The sequence below is a fragment of the Melospiza georgiana genome, chromosome 21 (genome assembly GCF_028018845.1).
Source record: "Melospiza georgiana isolate bMelGeo1 chromosome 21, bMelGeo1.pri, whole genome shotgun sequence".
In the NCBI taxonomy this organism is placed as follows: domain Eukaryota; kingdom Metazoa; phylum Chordata; class Aves; order Passeriformes; family Passerellidae; genus Melospiza; species Melospiza georgiana.
This window is the reverse complement of record NC_080450.1, coordinates 3,088,782-3,111,669: the sequence shown is the minus strand read 5'-3', so window position 1 is coordinate 3,111,669 and position 22,888 is coordinate 3,088,782. Positions and strand designations below refer to the sequence as shown.

Sequence of the window (22,888 nt, the reverse complement as noted above, 5' to 3'; positions counted from 1 at the left end):
TTTTTCAATAAACTGACCAATAACCCCTTAATATTGCACACATCTTAACAAAGCTCATTGCAGCAGCACTCCATTTCTGAGCCTGCTCTTACATTTTTACACTGATTTACCAAAGTTTTAAGTATTTCATGTATGACTTAAGATAGTTTTAAGAACATCAAGCATCTTCCCAAAGCAAGCACCTGAATTGGAGTTGAGGCTTTCTGTGGCTCTGAGGGCAGCAGCAGCAGGAGCTGTTAAATTCCCCTCAGCATCACCATAAAGGGGTGGCCATAAAGAGAAAATGAATAATTTCTGTTGAGAGCTGTCAGACAGCAGGAAAACAACTTCCTGAGCTGCTTTTGCTAAGAAACCAGAGCTCACACCCTGCCAAGTAATAAGGAAATGCACAATTTTTTGATTGTGTGACTTCTTGTTTCACTGAAACAGGATATTGCTCCCCAGACACCAGCACTGCAGTGGATGAGCACTTTATTCCCAAGTATTATTTTCCTTTTGGCACAAACAGACATTTCAACCTCACATTTCAGCTACTCTGAGTAAAACAAGAAGAGACTCATTCTAAGCTTTCCTCTTTTACACTCACCTTTATTAAGGCATTATTTTGCAAGGACTGCCTCATTTATATTAAAAGTACAGGGCACCATAATTTAACATTATTCTGATACACAACAATTATTATTATATAATGATTGTAATTATTATAATTATTACTCTGGAAAATTAATTTTATTAATGACAGTATTAGTCTTACAATTAATGGAAAGGTAACACTGGAGCATTTGAGTACACAAATTAATTGTGCACCTGCACAAAGTAATTTAGAAAAGGATGGTTTAATATTTAAAAATCTGCTAAATGTTATGTTAAGCTTTATAGCACACTACATTTCAGAACAAAGCCTGCAGCAACTGGGAGAGGAATCAGTTGCTGAATTGTAAAAGGGTTGAAATTACAGTCAAACATTTCAGTAAATTAAAGTATAATATTCTACAATCCTCTTTGTGTAATAGTACCCACTAATGTAGCACAGTTTTAATAAAACATATTTATTTTCTGATTGCTCTTAATCTTCAAACTGTTTTTGAGCTATTGCTGCTGTGTAAATATTGAAATTGATCATTTGGTAACCCAAATACAGGAACAAGACATTAGGCTGATTTATTTAATCACTGAGCCCAAAACCCCAAATCACAAAATGCAGCCAGCAATATTAAAGACCATTAACAACCTGTCACAGACTCTGTCACCATGAAAACAGTCTCAGTAAAATTAAATGGTCTCACACGCAAACGTGTGTTCTCATTTCTGAACTTCAGGTGAACAACCCCAAAGAGCCATCTTATAAAAAAAAATTAATAATCAAGAGCACTTTTAAGAGCCAAACCATTAATTATGGACACAGCAGAGCCACTCATGAGTGTCACCTCTCAATCAAGAATAACTTCCATTAATATCCTACATCACAAGTGAGCACTAAGCTCAAACCAGATTTGGGTTGTTTTCCTTGTGGTTTTAGGACTGACCAAAGTAAATCAGAAATTATTTTCTGATTTAAAAAGGTAGGTATACAGTTCATATCCACAAACCATTGCTTGTAGGTATGTACTCAGACAACGAGGAATTCAGCAGATATTCTTTAACTGTCCAGACTTTGCTGAAATTGTGGCCCCTTTGGGCCCAACAGGGGTTTTGCCACCAGCAATGTGCAGCCAGATGAGGGGTGAAGACATCACCCATGCAGGGCTGACCTGGGTTTCAGCCTCTCTGCAGCTCAAGGCACTTCAAATACATAACTCCCAAACTCCAAAAGCCTGCTTTAGCTGTTAACTACATTTACAGAGCCAAATGCCCCACTGCAAAGCTTAAAAAAAATCAGGAACTTTCAGAAAAGCAAATGTATGAAGAACAATGTTGGTTTCTTGCTCTTGCCTCACCAGTTTCATTGGTAAGGTCTGTATCAGCTAAACAAGAGATACTCAACACTCCTAACTTAATTACACTTCTAACTTTAGCATTTTTCTTCTGCACCTAAATATAAATTATGTGAAATGTATTAAAATGGAAGTTTTAAAAATTCTTCTCAATTCTTCAACATTTCCCCATATTTATATTTAAAACTGAGAGAACTTTTTAATATCTGAAATTTTCCAAGACCCCTTGTGGCTCCTGCCCATATATTGTTCACTGACCTCCTGGCTGGCATATTGAAACAATTCATGAGAAGCCCATTAAAAGCTAGCAGGAAAATTCTTCTGGTGCATTTTATCAGAGGAGATAATAGCCCACAATCTAGAGCATGAATATGTGATAAGAAACAAAACAAAGCCATTCAGACAAAGAACACTTGGAATGCATTGTTCCCATAAGCAGATGTTAAATTACTTCACTGTAAAGTGGGATTTCTAAAACCCAAAGAAATGTTATTTTTATGCGAACAAACGAGATCAGTTTATTATTTCAGCAGGGTGACACAAAGATCCTGCACATGTGTCTCACCAGGCAGGCAGATGTGTGGGGAGGAAAACTGGTTGTGGACCAAAAATGCCACAGAAGCACTGACAGAGGAGGATGGAATGGGAGTGTCCAGACTCCTAGACTAGCTCAAACATGAAAATAAAATAAAAACCCAGTAAGCCAGCTGGCTCAAGATTAAATTGTCATTTAACTGGAGCTACAGATCTTTGTGTGCAGCGAGACAAGGACCAGAGACAGCTCAAAAGATACACTTTGAGATAAGATAGGTACTAAGAAAGCTCAGAGAAAGCTTCAGCCTTTCTGGGAACTGTTAATGTCAAACACATCCAACATAAAGCAAAGAAAACAAAATGCTGATTCATGGCTGGGTGAACGCCTCAGGGTTGTCACATTCTGAGGATATTGCTCTTGGTCACACACTCAAGCTTACTGCTCTTACCAAAAACAGATATTTCAGTCCATAAATGTTCACTTCACAACTGTTAAAACCCACTTGGACTCAATTATCTGTGGTGAAGAACCCATTGATCCTGTTTGTAATCCACTCTCATGGGTGTAACAAGATAAATCTGTGTAAAGCATAGTCTGAAAAGTCAATGTACTCACATCAGTGTCAGGCCCCTTGTCAGCCCCAGGACAGGAGAAGGTAACGAACTCATGGCACCTCTTGTGAACCACAAAACAGCAAACTGGCAAAAAAAAAAAGGGGAAACAACAGTTAGAGTGGTTGGTGGTGGTGTTCCTTTTTTTTTTTATTTTGTAACAAATATAAAATAAAACCTAAATATTTCACCTGTGAGTCAAGGAAAGCAAGCAGAGTCCCATGTAAAATAAAGACACAAGACACCAAGCAAACACTGTGATTAAAGAGGAGATAAGCATTCACATTTAAAAGCCAAGAGACTCCACACAATGATAAATCTTTAATGCTGGAGACAGCCCACAGTGCTCAAATACAGCGTGGGATGAGCAGTTCCACAAAGCCACATTTCCTGAATCTCAATCCTGCTCTGTCACAGAACTGTCAATGTGCACCCAGGAGGGATGTGAGGGATGTGAAGCTGGAATGAAACCCATCCTTGGGTGTGGGATTTGCTCCCCTGCATGCCTGGGGAAGGGCTGAACAAAAATCCAAGTCTTTCCCAGTTTAATTACTTCTGTGAGGGACCAGAGCACTCTTTGAGTGAGGCTGTTCTGGAGAACAAAGTGTTCTCATAGCACAGAATGGCAGGAGATAATGGGGAAAGAAAATTAGCTCCTGATTGCAATGTGAAGCCCATTTAAAATTTATGAATGATCTCAAAGAACTTTTTCTTTCTGAGATAAAAAAAGTTCCAGACATGGGATGGAGGCCATAGGTTGTCACACAGGTCCCTCCAAACCACAGCAAAGGAACAATTTCCTTGAGGGTCCTTACTTTAAGAGTCAGAATTCCAGTTTTCACTCCCACTATGGGCTCTTTCACAATATTAAACTTAGTTTAGATATTTTGAAATTGGTCCACATTTCAACAAAACAGATAATCAAGATTTGAGATTGAAAAAAGCTTGTAATAAACACCATGCCATCAAGCAGTGAGTCAGGAGACTATAATGAAATGATTTAAAAGTAATTCACAGCTTGTTTATAGGTAATGCATTCTCTGTATACTTGAAATTTTGCATTTCCAACACATAAAACCACACTATTCCCCAAATCTCAAGAATAAAATAGAGTTAAATTGCTTTACAACAGCAAACATTAAATTTCCTCAACTTCACAGGAAAACAAATTATCTAAATTGTTCTAAAGAGCTCATTGCATGAGGCAACTTTAACCCTTCTCTTTCCCATTTAAAACAGCCATGAATTTATTTAATAAATAGACAAAGAAGAGAGCTGTGCCCAGGTGCACCTGCAGGTCACTGCAGACACAGATCCCATGAATGCCAGCCTGGCCTCATCCCCAGCCCTAAGTCTGCCTTTAAATTCTAATCATCCTCCTCTCCCTCCCAGCTATTTTTCACCGGTATCCCATGCAGAAATTGTTTCCAACTGTTCTATTTCCGACGTGGCATATGTTCATTCTTTGGGCAAAGGGAATAAAGTGGGTTTTGCTCCACTGAGTCCAGATTAGCTCTGCTGACTGCACTTGAGCCACAGTGGCTGCTGCCCACTTGGTTGTCTAGTTTGTTAATCAACCTAAATCCCAGTGAATCCTGCAATTATCATTTTGGTGGTTTGTTTTCTACCAACTGAAAGATCACTAAGTGGCAATTACCACTAATATTACTTGCAGCTGAGTCTTATTTTACTTTCAGATTATATTTTTGGTTCCAGATCTCCCAGTCTTGAGGACAATAGACTGATTTGTGTTTTCAGTAACAAACCACATGCAAAAAAAATTTAAAATTTTAAATCTTGGTATGTCCTTCAGAAAATAAAGAAGTTAACTAATTATTTTTGTAAAAGTTGCAAAGTATAATATGATGATCTGAGACATAATATGGGAATATCTGGAAATTTGTAGAAAAGAAATTTGTTTCACCAACGTCTGCCATTCCAATTTGGACCTTGGAGTGGCTGCTCCAGCTCTGCCTTTATTCAGCAGTGTGTATAAGGAAAACTGCACATCTGGGCATCTGCTTTGGGCAGAATTTCTGAAACACCACAGCCATGTCCTATCTCTGAGCTGACAGCTCCTCAGAGCTCAGTGTGAAGGAATTCATCCAACCAGAGACAATGCTGACCTTGTTTTTAATATGATTTAAGCATCGAGATAAAGACATGGGAAGAGGAGTGCCACTGTTTGCTCCAGCCTGTGAACTTTAGCTGTGAACTTCCCTGGAAACAATGCTCATCATCACACTGCCATGGAAAGGACGATTCAGCTGCCAGAGAAAGCAAACCACAGAGGATTTGTCCTTTTGGACTTGGGCTACACCTCAAAACTGTGTGATAGTACTTTGATTATCAGTGTTGGTCACTGAAATCTCAAAACTGAATTTGTGTTCAGCCTAATAAGAGCCTTTGATAGGAGCTGATGTGGGCAACTCAACATGGACAGCCTTGATTCTTTCTCCTTTATTTCCCATTTGTAATAGGTGACTTCTCTCCAAAGAGCCTGGCTCCTTAATAGGTGATCTAAAAGCATCAGACCTGTCTCACCTTTTGGGAATTCTCAAAAGAGAACCAAACAGTTCCACACAGAAATAAACATTGCAACAAGCAACTTTCATGGAATCATAAACCCAAAGGGAAAAGAACAAGTGTCAACTGAAATCCATCTGACAACCATCATTTCTGTACATATAATTTAACATCTCAATTTTTAAGTTGAAATCCAGCCATTGGACTGTATTTTAGCATTTTTAAAGTGTTTTTTTTATTTCATGGAGCAACACAGATCTGGAGAACTCATGTAAAAATTTCCTTAGTTCAGCTAAGTGCAACCAGAGTGTCATCTGCCTAAAATGACGTGCCATTTTTTTTTTTTTAGGAATAGAGATGAAAAATAACCTCTCACTTGTTCACTTGTTACTTGTTGAGGATGTTAAGAGCTTCACATCATTTTCTGCAGCTGTTATGAAGCCACATTATGTTCAGCACCTTCATGTAATGAAAGCTGTACTACACTGCTTTGCAGAGGCTGCCAGGAAATTTGCTCCTTTCCACTTTACCATGAGCTGAAGGGAGCTGGCACACATTATGCAGAGCAGCTCGAGAGCAAAGTGGCATCTCGAGGCTGACAGCTTAAATTAAAAAGAAAATTATTGAGGTATTTTCGTGTTTTGACAGCGTGATTTTGCTCTGTGGTGTATATACAGAATCTGGCTGGGAGCTTCCATCCTTCCAGCTCTGGACTTGCTGGAGCCAAAGGTTCCCTGCAGCCCAGGGAGGGGAGCAGGGAGGGATGCAGAGAACAAAACAGGCCTTGTGCTGCAAAACCAGCCTGACTGCTCCTCTCTGCTGGCACCTGGCATCTCCCTGGCTGCTCCCTGCCCTCCCAGAGAGCAGAAAATGCCAACTGGGCAGCACAAAACCAAGGAGGAACCCAGGAAGGAGCACTCAGTGCATTCTCAGAGCAAACAAGCTGAAGATGCTCAACAGAGCTTGTGGGATTTATGGTACGTAATGGAGGGCAATTCATTCTACCCAACACTGCTCTGTCCAAGCATAGCACTGAAAAAAACTTGTTATCAATAATACATATATATATAAAAATAGATATATACACTGTCATCACTTGGAGTTACAAGGCTCCACTGTAAATTTCCAGCTTTATTCCAAATTATGTGGAGTGAAAAGATTATTCTGATATATGGTCTGGCTGAAGAGTTCTCTGCTAAAAAATACTGCTGCTAATGGCTTGCATATATGACACAGATGGATGGGACCAAAGTGAAGTACTGCAATCATAAATAACAGAAACAGAAGCAATCTTCTCTATTAGCTGATCTAGAAAGAAGAAAAGCCATTGCAGAGCCCACACATCACTCAGCCATATGTCTGAAGAGCTCCACAATCACAAGCATTCCAAAGAACAAGGGGTAAAAAATATCGAGATAAAAGTCACATGCTTTACAACTGAGAACTATTAGAAAAGGTCAAGAGATTTATTTTTTTTTAATCACTTGTAAACTCCCACTTTTGGAAGAAAAAGAATAAAGTAGGTGAGCCTTTCCACTAGCTATAAATAGCTCTACTACACCACAGTATTTATTTATTCAGTTGAACAAATTCAGCTGCAAACCTAAAGGGTGGAGAGAATGTATTTGCCAGAGTCCAACTGAACTGCCAGCTACCATCTACAGAGAAATCAGTGAGCTTTGTTCAAGTCATCTTTGACTCATTTGTAATCATTCCATTATTAAGGTTGGAAAAGAGCTCCAGGACCATCAAGTCCAGCCTTGGAACAAGTACCACTATGCCCACTGACCAGTGGTCAAGACTGATGTCCCAACTCAAATGGATAACATTTAACCAGTGCAAAAATCACATCTTTTCCTGTCTAAACCAACCCCAAAGCTGTGGCTGCACTGCCATGGCATTACTGGGTGCCTCACAACAACAGGCTCATAATGTGTTTCCAGGTTTCAAGCATTGATTATTCCACATTGTTCCAGCAAGGTAGAAAAATCATAAAGAAAGGCTTTATGAAATCAAGGCTGCTCTCCTAAAATAAGCAGCTGGCCTTGTCAAGCTAGCACTTTGCAAGTTCCCATCTGAAAGCAATCCTGGTGTGGGCAGTTCATTAACACGACAATCTATTCCTGGGTGAAAAACAACCAGCACCTGTATAAACTGTTTTTGCACTGTTAGATGGAAAAATAAAAATTTTCTCTCACAAACAACTTTTCCTGTACACATCAGGGGTTTGAGTGACCAATCAATACAGGGTAACAACTTGTTACTAACCAATAACGTAATTGGCAAGAAAGCTGCTGACCAACTGGAGTCACAGACAAGGTCTGTAAACTGGATAAAAATCAGTTATGTGAATAAAGAATGGGCTTTTTCCACCATGAGGAAAATGGAGTTCAGCAGGATTTATTCCCATAGCAGAGGAAGCAGCACTGGAGGTCTCATAGGCAGCAAGAGGGAAATAATTCTGTGTTGGGTTCCTGATTTGGGGCTTTTAACAACTGATCCTGAACTGGGCCAAGGAGCCCCCGCAGAAGTTCAGTAAGAACAAAACCCTCTCTGGTCACTCCCAGAGGGCTCTAGAGCACTTCAGAGTCTCTGCAGGAGCCTGGAGCAGGGAGTTGCTGTTTCACACACTTTGCATTCTCTCTGGGGCCACAGGATTCCCCCGGGGGCCCATGGCTGTGGCTGGGCTTTCTGCACAGCACCAAGCAATGAATGAATGAATGAATGAATGTGGCACATGGCATGTGTTAGATCATCCTAAGATTAAATACAGCAATTACAATAAACAGAAATAGGGTAGTGCTTCAAAATAGACAAATCAATTAAACTACATTTGTTGTTTAAGTAAGTACTGTTTAAGTAAGTTTACTAGGAATAGATAAACAAGAAGAGCAGCAATTAAGATACAGGATGTAGCAATATTTGTCTTTCTCATCTTCTGAACATATTATAACTCGTAAAAATATAATAAAAATCCCTTTTACATTAAATCCAAACAAGGCTGTAGAGTATAAAGCAAACACAAGTCACAAGCAGCCCTACCTTTGACTGCTACTGACACACTGAATCCACTGAGAATTTCTGAAAACTAAATTACCCTAACTTTTCCAACATATATAATTTATAATACACCAGTGTGCTTTTGTGCCAGTGTTTCACCCCATCTAGAAGGAAGTGCAGTCCCAGGAGAGTAGCCAGGCTAACACTTACAACTGCTTTATGCAATCTTTCCACTTGGCATTTCCCACTCCTTTCTGACTAAACCAGCCTGGAGCTCAGCAGGACACAGTCTGTTCCAAGCTAAGACAGGGAATAAGGAAAACAACGTCTCTGCCCATCACCTTAACCTGTTCCTAAGCTTCTTAAAGCTCTTTTGTGAGCCCACAAGGTCACACAGCACCTGCACAGCACTAATCTGTGTGTAGTGCCACACATTCCCTGGCTCATGGGCTACCTTCATTTTTGTTGTGGTTTCTGCAAAACTCAAGCTGCCTTCTCAAAAACCTACCCTGGGGGCAAGGCACATGAAATCAATACTGATACATGAAATACATGAAATCAATATTGATAAATTAGGGCTGATTCCTATTTCTAAAGCTCCATGTCTACCTGCCAATAGCTGCTCTGCCTAATCTCAGGTTCATACCTCTGACCTTGCTGCAGATTTTCTGCCTGGTCAAGTTCAATTAAGACTAAAAAAACCCAGGTGGAGGACAGAAATAAGACCACTGTAAACTCTGCTGCTTAAATTTCCTTTTTTCTATTTTTAAATTTGAGAGAAAGTAACAGTTAAATGCAACAATATCTTATTTGTGTGAAAGGATTATACAGATAGTCTGGACAGTCTTAACTACTCAGGTCATTAACTCCTTTGCACTAAGTAGAAAACAGATGGATGTCTCTGGTAAGCTGGCTTTGCCAGCTCCACAACAGTGTGCAAATACAGGCTGTGTGCCTGGCAGGGAATGCAAATGCATTTACACTTACCCAAACAACTCTGGCAGACCTGGCAGTGCCGTGGGATAAATGATAAATATATACCTGCATGTTTTAAATCAGAAATGTATACCTAACACGCTTTAGAAACAGTTTGGATTTAGTAAAGTACCTCATGTAACATGTTCAGATCTGTCTGAATACTATATTCAGATATACATTATACCAGATTTGTCGTTTCTGCCTTTCATACAGGAAAAAGAAGGTACATGATATAGTTTGTTCTGCCAAAACTGCAGCACAATATTTGCAAAACTCAGGAAGAGTTTCAAAATATTAGAGGATTCAAAGTAATATAAAATATTCAGCACTGTTTCAATGTTCTCGTTAATTATATACTTTCTGAGACAGAGACCACTGTTTCTATGTAAAGCCCTTGCTAAAATTTCACAAAACCATTAATCTCCTACCTTTGAGGTGTCCCATTTTCTAAATGAATAATAACCCAGAAACCATCTATCAAAACCTGCGCTGAAATAGCTATTTTGAGAACTTGTGCCAACAAAAAAGGTGACCCACAATCACAGACTTTTTCTCTCACTTCTGCAGTTTGAATTCACTTCAGTTGCAGAAGCTGCTGCTGTTCAAGTGTTTTCTGCAGCCACAAAGCCCCTCTGGGTGCTGCTCTCATCTGCTCTGGGGCAGAGCACAGGCACAGCAGTGAGGAACAGCACAGCTCTTCCAATTAAAGAGCCAGCACAATAGGAGAGCCCAGCACTGCTTCCTGTGAACGCTGAGCACTTGCTCTTCAGATTTTTCAGCTATTTCAGCAGTGACCCCAATTGCAGAAATGGGATGTCTTAAACAGAGCAGCGCCTTCAGTTTGAGGCATCATCAACACAAAACCCAAGGGCTGGGAGGGGGAGCAGGAGGAAGACGCACAGGCTGTACATATTCTAAGGCTGCATAAGATGATGGGATGCAAGCTGAAACCAACTCTCCAGAATGCAGCTGCTTGTTCTGTAATACAGCTGGAATTCCAGACACCGACAGCAAGCAAAGAGCTTTATGAAAATCACAGTGGCAGCCTCTACAAGAGAATCTTCCACAGCCACATTGTGCAGCATGAAAAATGAGGTGCTCAGTGAGTAAATCATCTCTGGAACCAAGAGCAAGTGCAATGGCTTTGCCCTGACAAGAGCAGCCAGTGTGCCAGGGTGCCTTCTCCCAGTTCGGCCCAGGAGCTGCCCAGAGCTGCTCCCTGCTGCCAGCCAAGCTGAAAACAGCTCTGATCATCAGGGGAATGCATGAGCACAAGCTTCTGAAACACTTATGTGGCTCCTTAATCTTTCACCTGATGTTAAATCACCCCACGGTCAACTGAATGTGGGCCACGCTCCCAAGGAATGGCTGAGCCCCCTCACGGCTCCAAGCATGGAAAACTGATGGAATAAGGAAAGCTGTGAGGTTCTACCATGAACCCTTCAGTAGAACCTTATAGCTTGTTGTTCCCAGCATCCCATCCCCACCTTACTTCACAATTTAATGATACCGAGCTGTAAACCAAAGCATTTCCTCCAAGTACAGTTTGTAAGGACAAATGGCTGAGCCCCCTCAGAGCTCCAGATGTGGAAAACTGCTGGAATAAGGGAAGCACACTCATACAGTGAGGTTCTACCATCAACCCTTTAGTAGCAACCATATAGCTGCTGTTCCCAGCATCTTTCTTCACAATTTAATGATACCGAACTGTAAACCAAAGCATTTCCTGCAAGTACAATTTGTAAGGACACCAATACTGTAAGGGAAATGCCAGAGCTGAATGCCAAGAGCTGAACATTAAAGTATTTTAGAATATTTTGATTTTATGCTTTTAGTTGTGTTTGAGAAACCCTATAACATGCTAACAAAATTAATGAACCTCCCTTGCCAGCAAACACAAGCCACACACTGATTTCATTATTGCCAAATGATGTTTATTTTTCTTCAGGACGGCAAGAAGTGAGGCCAGGATGACACTGAACAAGCTGCTTGAAATGCCAACAGAGCCATACCCTAAGCACTGAACCACAAGAATGAAACTTCCCGAAATACCTGTTGGGACACAATCCTGACTGGAGATTTGATGGGGAGAGCTGAGAGGCTTCAAGGTGAGAGGTGATCAGCAGATGACCTCAGATGTGAGGTGATCCACTGGAAGGTGCACAGGAGGGGGTGGGATGATGTCAGAAGGTGTCGCACAGCACAAACCCGTGTTAATCCATGGTAATGAGCCTCTCTCCTCTCCTCTCCTCTCCTCTCCTCTCCTCTCCTCTCCTCTCCTCTCCTCTCCTCTCCTCTCCTCTCCTCTCCTCTCCTCTCCTCTCCTCTCCTCTCCTCTCCTCTCCTCTCCTCTCCTCTCCTCTCCTCTCCTCTCCTCTCCTCTCCTCTCCTCTCCTCTCCTCTCCTCTCCTCTCCTCTCCTCTCCTCTCCTCTCCTCTCCTCTCCTCTCCTCTCCTCTCCTCTCCTCTCCTCTCCTCTCTCCTCTCTCCTCTCTCCTCTCTCCTCTCTCCTCTCTCCTCTCCTCGTTTTTGGATGACTACAGCCTCACACAGAGCCAGCAGCCTCCTGCCATCCCTGCCCTGAGGCCTCCCCACGTTCCATTCCAAGAAAACAAAAGCACACATTTATTTTGGTTTCTTTTGCCAGTAATTATTCCCTGCCTGTCTAAACCCACCAAAAGTGTGTCTTGAATAGAGGAAAGCATTTCAAACCAGAAAGGTTTGAAAGACACAGCTGAAATTTTCAAAGGATATGGAGGAAAAAGATCAAGTTCAGCTCCTTTTGCACATAAAGGTTACTAATAAAACCAACTGATAATTTCTGGTTACTAATAAAAAACAGATAATAATTCCTTTAGATACTTTTCTCAAAGGATTCAAGCTAGTTTTTTAAATCCTATCCACCCATTCTGTTTCAGCAGTAGTATTATACCAAGAAATTGAAGAGATTTTGTTAATTAAAGATTTTTCCAGTTCCTGTTTCTCTTCATTATTTCCATGTTACCCAACAGATGCCCAATATTTGTTGCAAGTCTCATCCAATTACATACATCTTATTAAAGGGTCATCTGCTAGAAACTTCAGTATGGCTTTCCTGCTCTCATCAGTCACTGCAAACATTTCACCTCAAAAAACTGCAACTTCTCAGGAAGAAAAACAACATCCACAAAAAATGTGAACTCCACATTTGACTAATTAATGTCAGAAATTTGTTGCCAATGTAAGACAACACATGAGACAAAACACACATTGGGAAACCAATTAGAGAATTAAGGATATTCACCCTCAGATTTCTTTTCCACAGTATGTTTGGTGGGTATATTATTTCCTCATAACAAGCAGAATTATTTTGTAGGTTTGGAAGTTATCAGAATTACATGGGTGACTAAAAGGCATAAGTTACAGTAATTCATTCCAGGAGCAAAAGTGGTATTTGTAAGAAGTACCTGTGGGCTCAGAGGTTGGCAGTACATAAATAACAAAACATGAAACCATGGAAACATGTCATTTAATTATGAACAAATGATTTACGTTTGCTGTAAACCATTTAATGAAAAAAAAATTCAAAACAAAGAAGGAGCTGAGATGAGAGGTTTCCAGCAAGAAAACCCCATGGCAACAGTCAGTGGAATTTTTCACCAGGTAGAATCACGGAACCATGGACTGGTTTGGGTTGGAAGGGACTTTAAAATCATCCTGTCCCACCCCAGCCATGGCAGGGACACCTCCCACTGTCCCAGGCTGCTTCAAGCCCCGTCCTTGGGCACTGCCAGGGATCCAGGGGCAGCCACAGCTGCTCTGGGCTCCTGTGCCAGGCCCTGCCCACCCTCACAGGGAAGGATTTTTCCTTATTTCTACTCTAAATCTTCCATCAGTTTGATGCCATTGTCCCTTGTCCAGTCACTACAGACTGTTGTGAACACTCCCTTTACATTCCCTGTAACTTTTTAAAGGTACATTTTGAGCATGAACTGAGAACATGTGAGCAGGCAGTGCCCATCATGAGCCCAGCACAGCCCCCCTGAGCCCAGCCTGGCTCAGTGCTGGCCCAGCTCGGCTCTTTGCATACTGAATACTCCCTTTATATCCCCTGTAACTTTTACAGGTACATTTTGAGCATGAATTGAGAACATCCGAGCAGTCAGTGCCCATCACAAACCCAGCAGCAGGCTTGTCTGCACAGCCCTCCTGAGCCCAGCCTGGCCCCTTGTCCAGTCACTACAGACTCTTGTGAATACTCCCTTTACATTCCCTGTAACTTTTACAGGTCCATTTTGAGCATGAACTGAGAACATGTGAGCAGGCAGTGCCCATCATGAGCCCAGCACAGCCCCCCTGAGCCCAGCCTGGCTCAGGGCTGGCCCAGCTCAGCTCTCTGCACTCCTGGGGCAGCACATCCTTGGCAGGCAGAGCTGACAGAGCCATCATTTCCTCAGTCACTGTTAAGTAACCACTTTACTGTGACATATGGCACATTGCTGTCACAACCAGTGGCCCTGCCTGCTTGTTTCTATGTCCAGACACTTATGCAGTTCATTTTTTTTGGCAATGTTAGGTTTTAGCTGGAGCAGTTCCCCAGGTTAGCTCAACACACAGCACATGGAAGCACAGACAGCACAGAAACAGAACTGCAGGACCACCAGAGCAGATGAAATTTATACCAGGGAAAGTATCCATGTGACAAAAACCCGCATCAATGTTGAAACTCAACCCTTGTGGCATGATTAGGTCAAAGAACTGAGATGATTTCTTCACTGTGTCCATGTGGCTGACAAAGATTTCAAAGCATTTTTAAGCAGAGACAACACTCATAGAACCTGATCATTATCTCAAAATGCTCCACAAAATTTAGTCTATGTTTGAGCTCTTGATTCTTCGAAACAATCATGGTTATTCTTGTTACTAAGTCATATAAAACCCTGACTGTGAAAATTGTGTAAGAGCATTTTCCACTGCATGCTCATGACATATTTGTGCAGTCTTTCCTGGCTCACTGGAGCAGCAATATAAACAGCATTTCTTAGTTTCTGTCACATAGACTGAGTAGTATTCTCATTATATGGAAAGGTAAACACTATTCCCTCTCCTATGTATTTACTAAAAGCAATGTATTAGCACAAATGAAAAACGAGGCACGAAATGGCAGTGATAAATTAGCTGACATTCACCCCAGAATATTGCTTCCAACAGGCCAAGAATTTTCAAGCAGCAGTAAGGGCCTGGAATTCAGCATGCCATGACTCAAACCAAAATAAAAAAATTGTAAGAAAGATGAGATTTCAACGCATTCCCACTCAGTACAGAACATGCATTAAGGGCCTGCAGAGCAAAAGTGAAGCAAATCAATTTCTGTCATTACTGTCTTTGCAGAGTGGTTTTATTCAAGGCTTTACTGCATGGCATTGGCACTTTAGAAGTCAGGTCATAAAGGCATAAAAGCAACTGAAAAAAATTAAAGCAGTTTGTGATTGAACATCAAATCTATAACTTGGTAAGGAAATCAAGAGCTAAAGTTTGAGCTTCAGGTTGACAGTTTTTAGAAGCACCAACTGCTAAGAGTTAAAATAAGAAATCCTTCTATTTTTCATAGGGGTTTAAAAATATAACAACTTTATTAATAAAAAAGAAACCACTGAAGCCACTTGCTTTTGAACTTTAAAGTTTGTCTGACCTGAATAATAACTATTTCCCCTAACCAGCTGTCTCCCTTCTTAGTTACACTGCAACAAAGCAAGGCATTTTTTTACAATATGAATTTAACATAATTAGACACTACAGCTTACCAAAGTCTCCATAATACACTTGTGGGTGCCTGAAATGTCATATTATTCCAGAACTAATAAAAGTACTAGTGGATGTATCCATTTTAAGTGATAAATCATTCCTAGAGGTGACATACAAATAAATCATCTTGCTAGATCTGAGGATAAGCTAAAAAGGACATATTTTACTTTTTTGCAGAAAGAATTAAACACATGTGAGAAGTGTATCACTTTCTGCTGAACTGCAGCACTCTGCTAGAATTCAGTGAGCCAGGGGAAAAAAGGGCAAGAAAACCCCAACCAACAGAAGCCAGGCACTTATTACTGAAGGGGTACTGGGGACAGCTAAAGGTGATACAGAGACTCTATTATTAGAAGGCATGAAAATACACTTTATTATTAGAAATTTACAGTTCTTATAAAAGTAATGGTGAACCTAAGACTTGCTTGGTGTTTAGGAATTTTCTCTCACACTACTGGTGAACTATGAATAGTACACTCTAGAGAACTATATCTACAAAGAATGGTTACAGAAAGAGAGATAATAATTGTTTGAATTTTATCATCTAAGTTTCTTACAGCTTTTACAGAGCTTCCCAGGATTTTCCTGGGAGAACCGTGTTTCTCTCTGTAATTACTGCAGGCACTTGTGGCACACAGCCCCAGGTGACGCCTGGCAGCAGGCAGTGACTGGCACAGAGCACAGGGACAGGGCCCTGCACAGCCCAGGGGCTGCCAGCCCGGTGCCAATGGCCAAACCCCTCTGCAGGCCAGGACAGCACCACAAACGTGATAAAACACAAATAATGGTGGCAAAGGACATGTGTCAGCAGGGCTGGGGAGTGCTCTCAGGAGCCCTCTGGGAAATGACACAGAGACCAGAATTAAAGCACTGCAGGGGGACAAGGTTCCTTTGTTGGGCTCGAAAGACAATGGGAAAAGAAGAAAACTGAAAGCAGGACAAAACCTCCAGGTTTATGATGCAAGGGAGCCTGGGCAAGTCACCCCACTGCAGCAGTTTCCTCAGAGCTCCTTTCTATGTTTTCATACCTCTTGCTTCCCAAATCACAGAATTTAATGCTGAATGTTGAATTCAATATTCAGTGTTGAATATCCAAGTTCTAACAGAACAGTGCCTCTGCTTGGCAATGTTTCTCCTCAGACCTAAGTCTGGAAAAAAGGATCATTCCACAGCTAGTCTGCAGCAGGATAAAAAAGCCACTTTTCCCCTTGCTAGATCTGAATTTAAGTCCTTATAATTAATAGCTTGAGTAATACCCTTTTATATAATGCAGCTCATTCATTACATCTCACCCACACTTAAATGCTGTTTCATATTTCTGATGGTGAATATTCCATTATTTCAGCCAAAAATAGTTTTTATTTTCAATCACTTTATGCCTTGTAATGCTGCACACTGCAGGGTGCTTAAATCCTTCACAAATGGAGTAAAATAATGCAGTAAAACTGTATGAAAGCAAGTGATTTACAGAAAACTGCATGTTCTCCCCATAAACAATGTGACACTGTTAGAGATGCAGATGGAAAATAACAAATTCCAGGAGGCTCCAAGTGGCATGCAAACAGATGAATTCTGCATGAGTTATGCTGAAGGGATATAATAAATGTACAAGTAATTTCAGGCTCCAGAGTTTGGACAAGTGCATCCCACACAGAACAGTGTCACACATCAACAAATTCCTAGAGAAGAGATCAAACTTCCATTAATACCTGGATGCACTGTGGGTTTTCAGTGTAGCTGGAACTTGGCTTTAAAGCTGTCATGACTAATTTGCAAAAATGTAATTCCTTAAATCAGTGGAGAATGGGGCTTCAAAAGGGACTGAACTGTCTTAGGCAAATGGCCAGGAAGAGGCAGAGAATGTGAGAGGTCACAAAAGACTCCAGCCAGATTTCTTCCATTGGAAGCTTCTTTAGAAAACCAATTTCTTCACCAGCATGAGTGAAAACAACCCTTCAAATTGAAGGGCAAAGCTACAACGCCCAAAGCTCACAGTTGCAGTGCAGCAAGAATTCTCCTGTGACATAGACTGACTGTGCTTGACAGGCAGAAAACAACAAAAAAACAAGCTAAAAACAAACTGAAAACAAGCTCAGCCTGTCAAACCCTGCTGAAGAAAGGAGGGTTAGGTTGCTTCACATGGGCACAAAGCCGCAGCTCTGCTGAAGGAAACCTTTCCAGCTGCTCACCCTGCCCTGGACCAGACCCTCGTTTCTGCAGGCACTCCTGGATGAGTGGGTACAAATGCATTTTCTCATCCAAGCATTCCCTCCTGGGCACTCAGCACTGCTTTTATGCTGATGCAGCAAAATATTCCAAGGATTGGAGAGCAGGAAATCAGCCAGGGAAGTGCCTGAAGTGCAGCTCCAGGACAGGGCCAGGCTCCTGCCAGTTTGGAGCAGCTGAGCTGGGTTTGCAAGGACACCAGAGCCTCCACCAAAGGCTCAGCACCTTCACGGCAGAAATCACAGAGGAAAATGGGGTTTTGCCCCATTTCCCCAGCAGTCTGCTTGCCCTTTATTTTAACATTATCCACCCCTAGAGCCAAAGGTTGGACTTTGCATTCACTGTTTGATGTTAAATTCACAGCTGCCGGAGTTACGGTGGATGCGGCTGGTGAGGATTTCTACAGCTGGAAACCCAACGGATGCATTTGTTCTGAAACTCACTGACTGGCTAAAACTCATTAAAAACAGATTTATGAAAGTGACTCAGGATTTGGAACAAACTGAAGATGAGTAACAAAACACAATGAACAAAAAGAATGGGTTCTATTATTTTTAAATCGTGCGGCGCTGACAGCTCGCACCGACCCTGCTGAGGACAGAGCCAGCTCCTTCCTTTCCTTGCCTTCAGATTTCCCTCCTTCTCTGCACTTCCTTAAGGTTCAACTGCAGAATTAAAAGGGTTTTTTAACATTTTTGTCTTGGGACATAGCTCTGCTAAGCAACAGCTGACACTACAACTAATAATAGTAATGCCAGGTATTGCTGTAATCAGGAATTCATGGTTCATTTCCCTGCTGCATAATGGAACCTCATTCCCATTTCTGCAAAACAGAGTTTTTAAAACAATTTAAACTATTTCAGTTATGTTAAGCTTCTGTAAAAAAGCCACAAAAAATATGAACTTTTCTTTGAAACTGTTGCTGCGTGGTGTAAATTGGTATTTCATATATTTATTTATTTTGTTTGTAGGGACCACAAAAGATTGAATTTGTCTTAAAAATACAAAAGAGGCTTTTTTTCCTTGTTTGGGTTTTACAACCATTCACAGAGACATTAACACAGTAAGTCTGTTAACAAGTGCAAGGGGTATCACAAGTTCAGTTGTGGTAATTAGTCATATTTCAGCTTTAAATGACTATCTGCTCCAAAGAAAAAGATTATGGTTTTTCTTCTTGCTCTATTACCCAACTGGCATTTAAGTCAATTTGCTGAAAGTATCTGCTTCAATGGAAGCTCAAAATAACCCATTAAAGGAATATGCAAATCTCTGAGCTTTTTGGGATTTTTTAATACTTTAATCTAATAAGAACATTTTACATGACTAAGAAATTCTGGCTGAATCTGTTATTCAGCTCTCCTTTAGCTCTGCCATTAATTTCATTTTTGCTGCCATGAATAGGACAATAAAAAAAGAAAAAAAATTCCTATTTTACTGGTAAGGTAAGAAACGTCAAGTTCTTGTACAGGTTGCATGAAACAAAGCTTCATCCCAAGACATATTCCTGATGTCTAGTACAGTAAGGAAAGCCTTTCCACAGAACATGGAATCAAAGAATCATTGAAAGGTTTGGGTTGGGTGGGATATTAAAAATCATCTCATCCCACCCCAGCCATGGCAGGGACAATTCCACTGTCCCAGGGTGCTCCAACCTTGTCCAGCCTGGCCTTGGGCATTGCCAGAGATCCAGGAGCAGCCAGAACTGCTCTGGGCACCTGTGCCAGGGCCCCAGCACCCTTCACGAGTTTCCTCCTAATAATCTGAGTCTAAAGCTGGCACATACACAACTGTTCTATTTCAGATGGGATCCAGCACTGCAGGGCCTTCAGGGTTGCCCCCTGTATGAAAATGCTTCATCAGAAAGTTCCCATTCCCCAAATCCTGCCAGGAAAGATGACCTTCCACCTCTGCTGTTAAAGCTGCACCAGGAAATTAATTCTGTGCTGCTGTTAACAGATTTGATAAATAGATATAAATGAATATAAGGAATATGGAAGGATATTGATTAGCAAGTGGTCTCCATTGCCAGCTGGGTTCTGCTCCCTTGCAAGAGTCAGTGAATCACCAAACCTTACAGAGAGGGGGAAAGGAGGCTGCTGTGGGTTACTAACAAACTGTGAGTTCACCAGACTCACCACTAAAAAACCTAAAAAGAACCAGACCTACACCTTCAAAAGAAACCCATGTGGATCAAAACACTGGCTCTTTACACTTGTAAATAAATCATTTGATGTAAAACAAATAGAAACAAAAAGAAATAACATAAGTAAGAGTTCAACTTTGTAACAGTTTATGCTGTGCATTAACTAGCTCAATTTTTTGGAGCAAGATGCAACCAAAACCTGTCAAACTTCTATTCTACTTGTGTTGTTTTGACAGCAGCTGGCACACACTGTTCTCATTTAGAGAGATGCAGATTTTAGCTTGTTTTCAGGAGTTTTTGTACAATACAAATTGGCCTGTTGTACTTTCTGTTGGCATCTTCATTTCAGGATCTTACGTGTAAGACTTGGTTAAAGGGTTTTAAAAATGGCCTATGGCAAAAAGAAAAGGACAAAAATGAAACCCCACACCACCTCTTCTCTGAAGTAGGAAAATTATTCCTACTTCAGGGTAGTTATTGAATTTGATTCAGGAATTATTAAAGCCTCAGCATCCTCAGGAGACTTTCAGCCTTCTCAGTGAATGACCCCTCTCAGCATTCTTCGTGCATTTAAATTCTACTTCCAGCCATGCTGCACACACTCATCATTCTGTTAGCCAGGAATTTACAATAAAGCTTGATTTGCTATAAGAGGAAAAAGCATTTCTGTTCATCTGATGCCTTTGTTCACACTGGTGTTAATAAATTTGTGTTAATGCCCTCCCAGCTCCTCCAATCACCACAGGAGCAGAGCTAATGGACACTGTCAAAACAGAACCAGGATTTCACTTTTGCTGAGCAACACACGACTTGGTTTCTCTCTTGTTTACCATTGACATTTCTTTGTAAATAAAATTTATCCTTCCTGGCTGGAGCATTGTGACTCAGCAAGTCACAGCAGGGGTAACCTGTCCTGGCCTGCCCAATGATTACAGGTTTATAAATGAGCACCAGTGGGATTTATGCACGTGCACATTCAGACATTGAACAGAGGCTGGGTTTGTTTGAGCTCAGGGCTCTGTAATCAATACAGGGAAGCAGGAATGTCTGTTAAAGGCAGTGCTTCATCCTGATGTAAATTGCTTGCATTATGTGGAAAAGGAAAAAGAAAAGTATTATAAAAGACGGATGCTACTCTCTTATAATAAATCCTGCAGGATGAGATGAATCACATCTGAGCAGAGCTCACTCCTCTCCACAGGGTACAGAGGGATCCAAGACATCTCCCAGCATAACATTTACAACACTGGTGTTTAAATGTGAGCAGATTCATCTCCTGGTATAGGCTGGATAAAGTAAACTAAGGTTTAAATTAACAGGATGATGTGTGCATGCACTGAGCTGGGAGCCCCTGCTGCTGTTCCTGGCTCTGCCCTGAGCCAGGAGGATCCCCTGTGTTGCTGGGACCAGACAAGAACTGATGCTCTGCCTCCTGCTCCAGCAGCACCACACTCACTGAGGAGTTCTGAGCTGGGGTTTGAGGTTAAAAACTGCTTTATGTCTGTTCTGGAGCCCGAGTGCTGCCCTCCTTGCACAGCCAGGGCTCAGCATTGATCACACCGCCTTTGAGCCTCCTCCAAACACAGAGGGAGCTGCAGGGAGCTCGTTTGGGGCCTGGCTGGGTGTGAGGACAGGCAGACCAAAGTCCTCCTATAAATAGAGCACACTGACTTTCAGCCCTTTCAGCTCATTCCTTCCCTTTCTGGACTCATTTCTGGCCATATTATGCACGCTGAAAGAATAGATGCAAATTCCCCGGTGGCTATTAGTGCGTCTAGACTCATTCATTGACCCAGATGATGTCTTAATTGCCTCTTTTCTATCTGATGGGGAAAATATACTCTAACTTCTCCTGGTTGCAAGCTTTGCCATGAAGTTTTCTAACTGAATTTAATGAAAATTGGTGATACTCTGTGTTCTCTGAGGTTGAGTTATGTGCAGCACTTACCACAGGCTTAACAGGACTCACAGGAAGCCTCTGCCCATCTAAATGTTTCACAACTTCAATTTTTGGGGCTTTTACCTGTGAAACTTACACCTTTTTATATACTGGGTTAGCATGAACCAAATCACTTTAACTTCCATGTACCTTTTTATCAATATTTAACAATTGCAAGTAGTGGAAATATAGTAATTTTCAGAGGTGTATAAATTTACAAACTGCCTCTAAATTTACAAATTCACAAACCACTACTGTCTGACCATTCTCTACATAAAAATTCCAAGATGAAAATAAAATGGAGCCAGATATTTTGGTGTAATTTCTGCTACTATTATTTTTCAAGAGGAGAATTCATGTATTTTCTCATTGTATGGCTGTGCAAACCCCAAGAGCAGCCTGCCACTACCAACATTAGCAATGCAATTTTGGGATTAACTGGTGAAAAATCTGAATTTCCAAGTGGAAATCTGTGTTCATGTGATAGGTCTTCATTTATAGCAAGGAGTCTGCTCCTCAAATGAAGCAACACACTGGGCAGTTGCATCATTTCATGGTTTTAAGATTAAAAAAGCCTAAGAGGCTTTTGGACTGCATGCTGCATCAAATTTACACTGCTGCAGCAGTCAGCACTAAAAGCCAAAAAAGTATTAGTAGATTTAGCAGATTTAAGCAAGGATGCATTTCACTGATTACTTCCTGCTAATGTAATTTTGTTTTAATCATCTGAACTATTAATACATCATTTGTATTACCAAGATAATAGAGGTACAGAGCACACTGTGTATCGTGGGTCACTTACTGAGTACTCCTACCCCTGTGGAATTTCCAGTTTGAGTAACAGGCTTTTACACAAAAAGCAATCAGCAGGTCATAACGTCAACCTCTTATTCCAATCCCTTCTCTGTGCAATGCCCAACAGAAACAGTAATTGAAAACTACTTCTAAAAGTCTCCTGGGTCCCCAAACTGAAGGAAAGCACGAGGACTTTGCTGTTGCTTTATCTGGGCAAAACAGGGGAGAAGTGCCCATGGCCATGAGGATGGAATAACAGCTCACCCCAGCTCAGGGGCAGGAATTCTCCTCCCTCACTGCTTTTTCTGTGGGAGCAGTGTGACTTAGCTGCCAAAATATTCTTTTTTATTCATTTTTAGGACTTTATGTGTGTTCCAGCACATACATGCACACAGAAAATGCAACAAAAACCATCCCA

At 41.2% G+C, this 22,888-nt stretch overlaps 2 protein-coding genes across 4 annotated transcripts in view; both read right to left on the bottom strand.

Moving 5' to 3' along the window:
- PRKCA (protein kinase C alpha) overlaps positions 1-22,888 on the bottom strand; it is a 149,208-nt gene that overhangs the window by 86,161 nt on the left and 40,159 nt on the right. For all 3 annotated transcript variants that reach the window (XR_009115473.1, XM_058038734.1, XM_058038735.1), the window contains exon 3: positions 3,085-3,167. Coding sequence is in view for 2 of the 3 variants with exons in the window: in XM_058038734.1 (XP_057894717.1) it covers positions 3,085-3,167 (83 nt within the window). In the remaining variant the exon portion in view is untranslated. The remainder of the gene's footprint in view (positions 1-3,084; positions 3,168-22,888) is intronic.
- Positions 1-22,888, bottom strand: part of CACNG5 (calcium voltage-gated channel auxiliary subunit gamma 5) — a 173,782-nt gene that overhangs the window by 111,129 nt on the left and 39,765 nt on the right. The window lies entirely within an intron of this gene.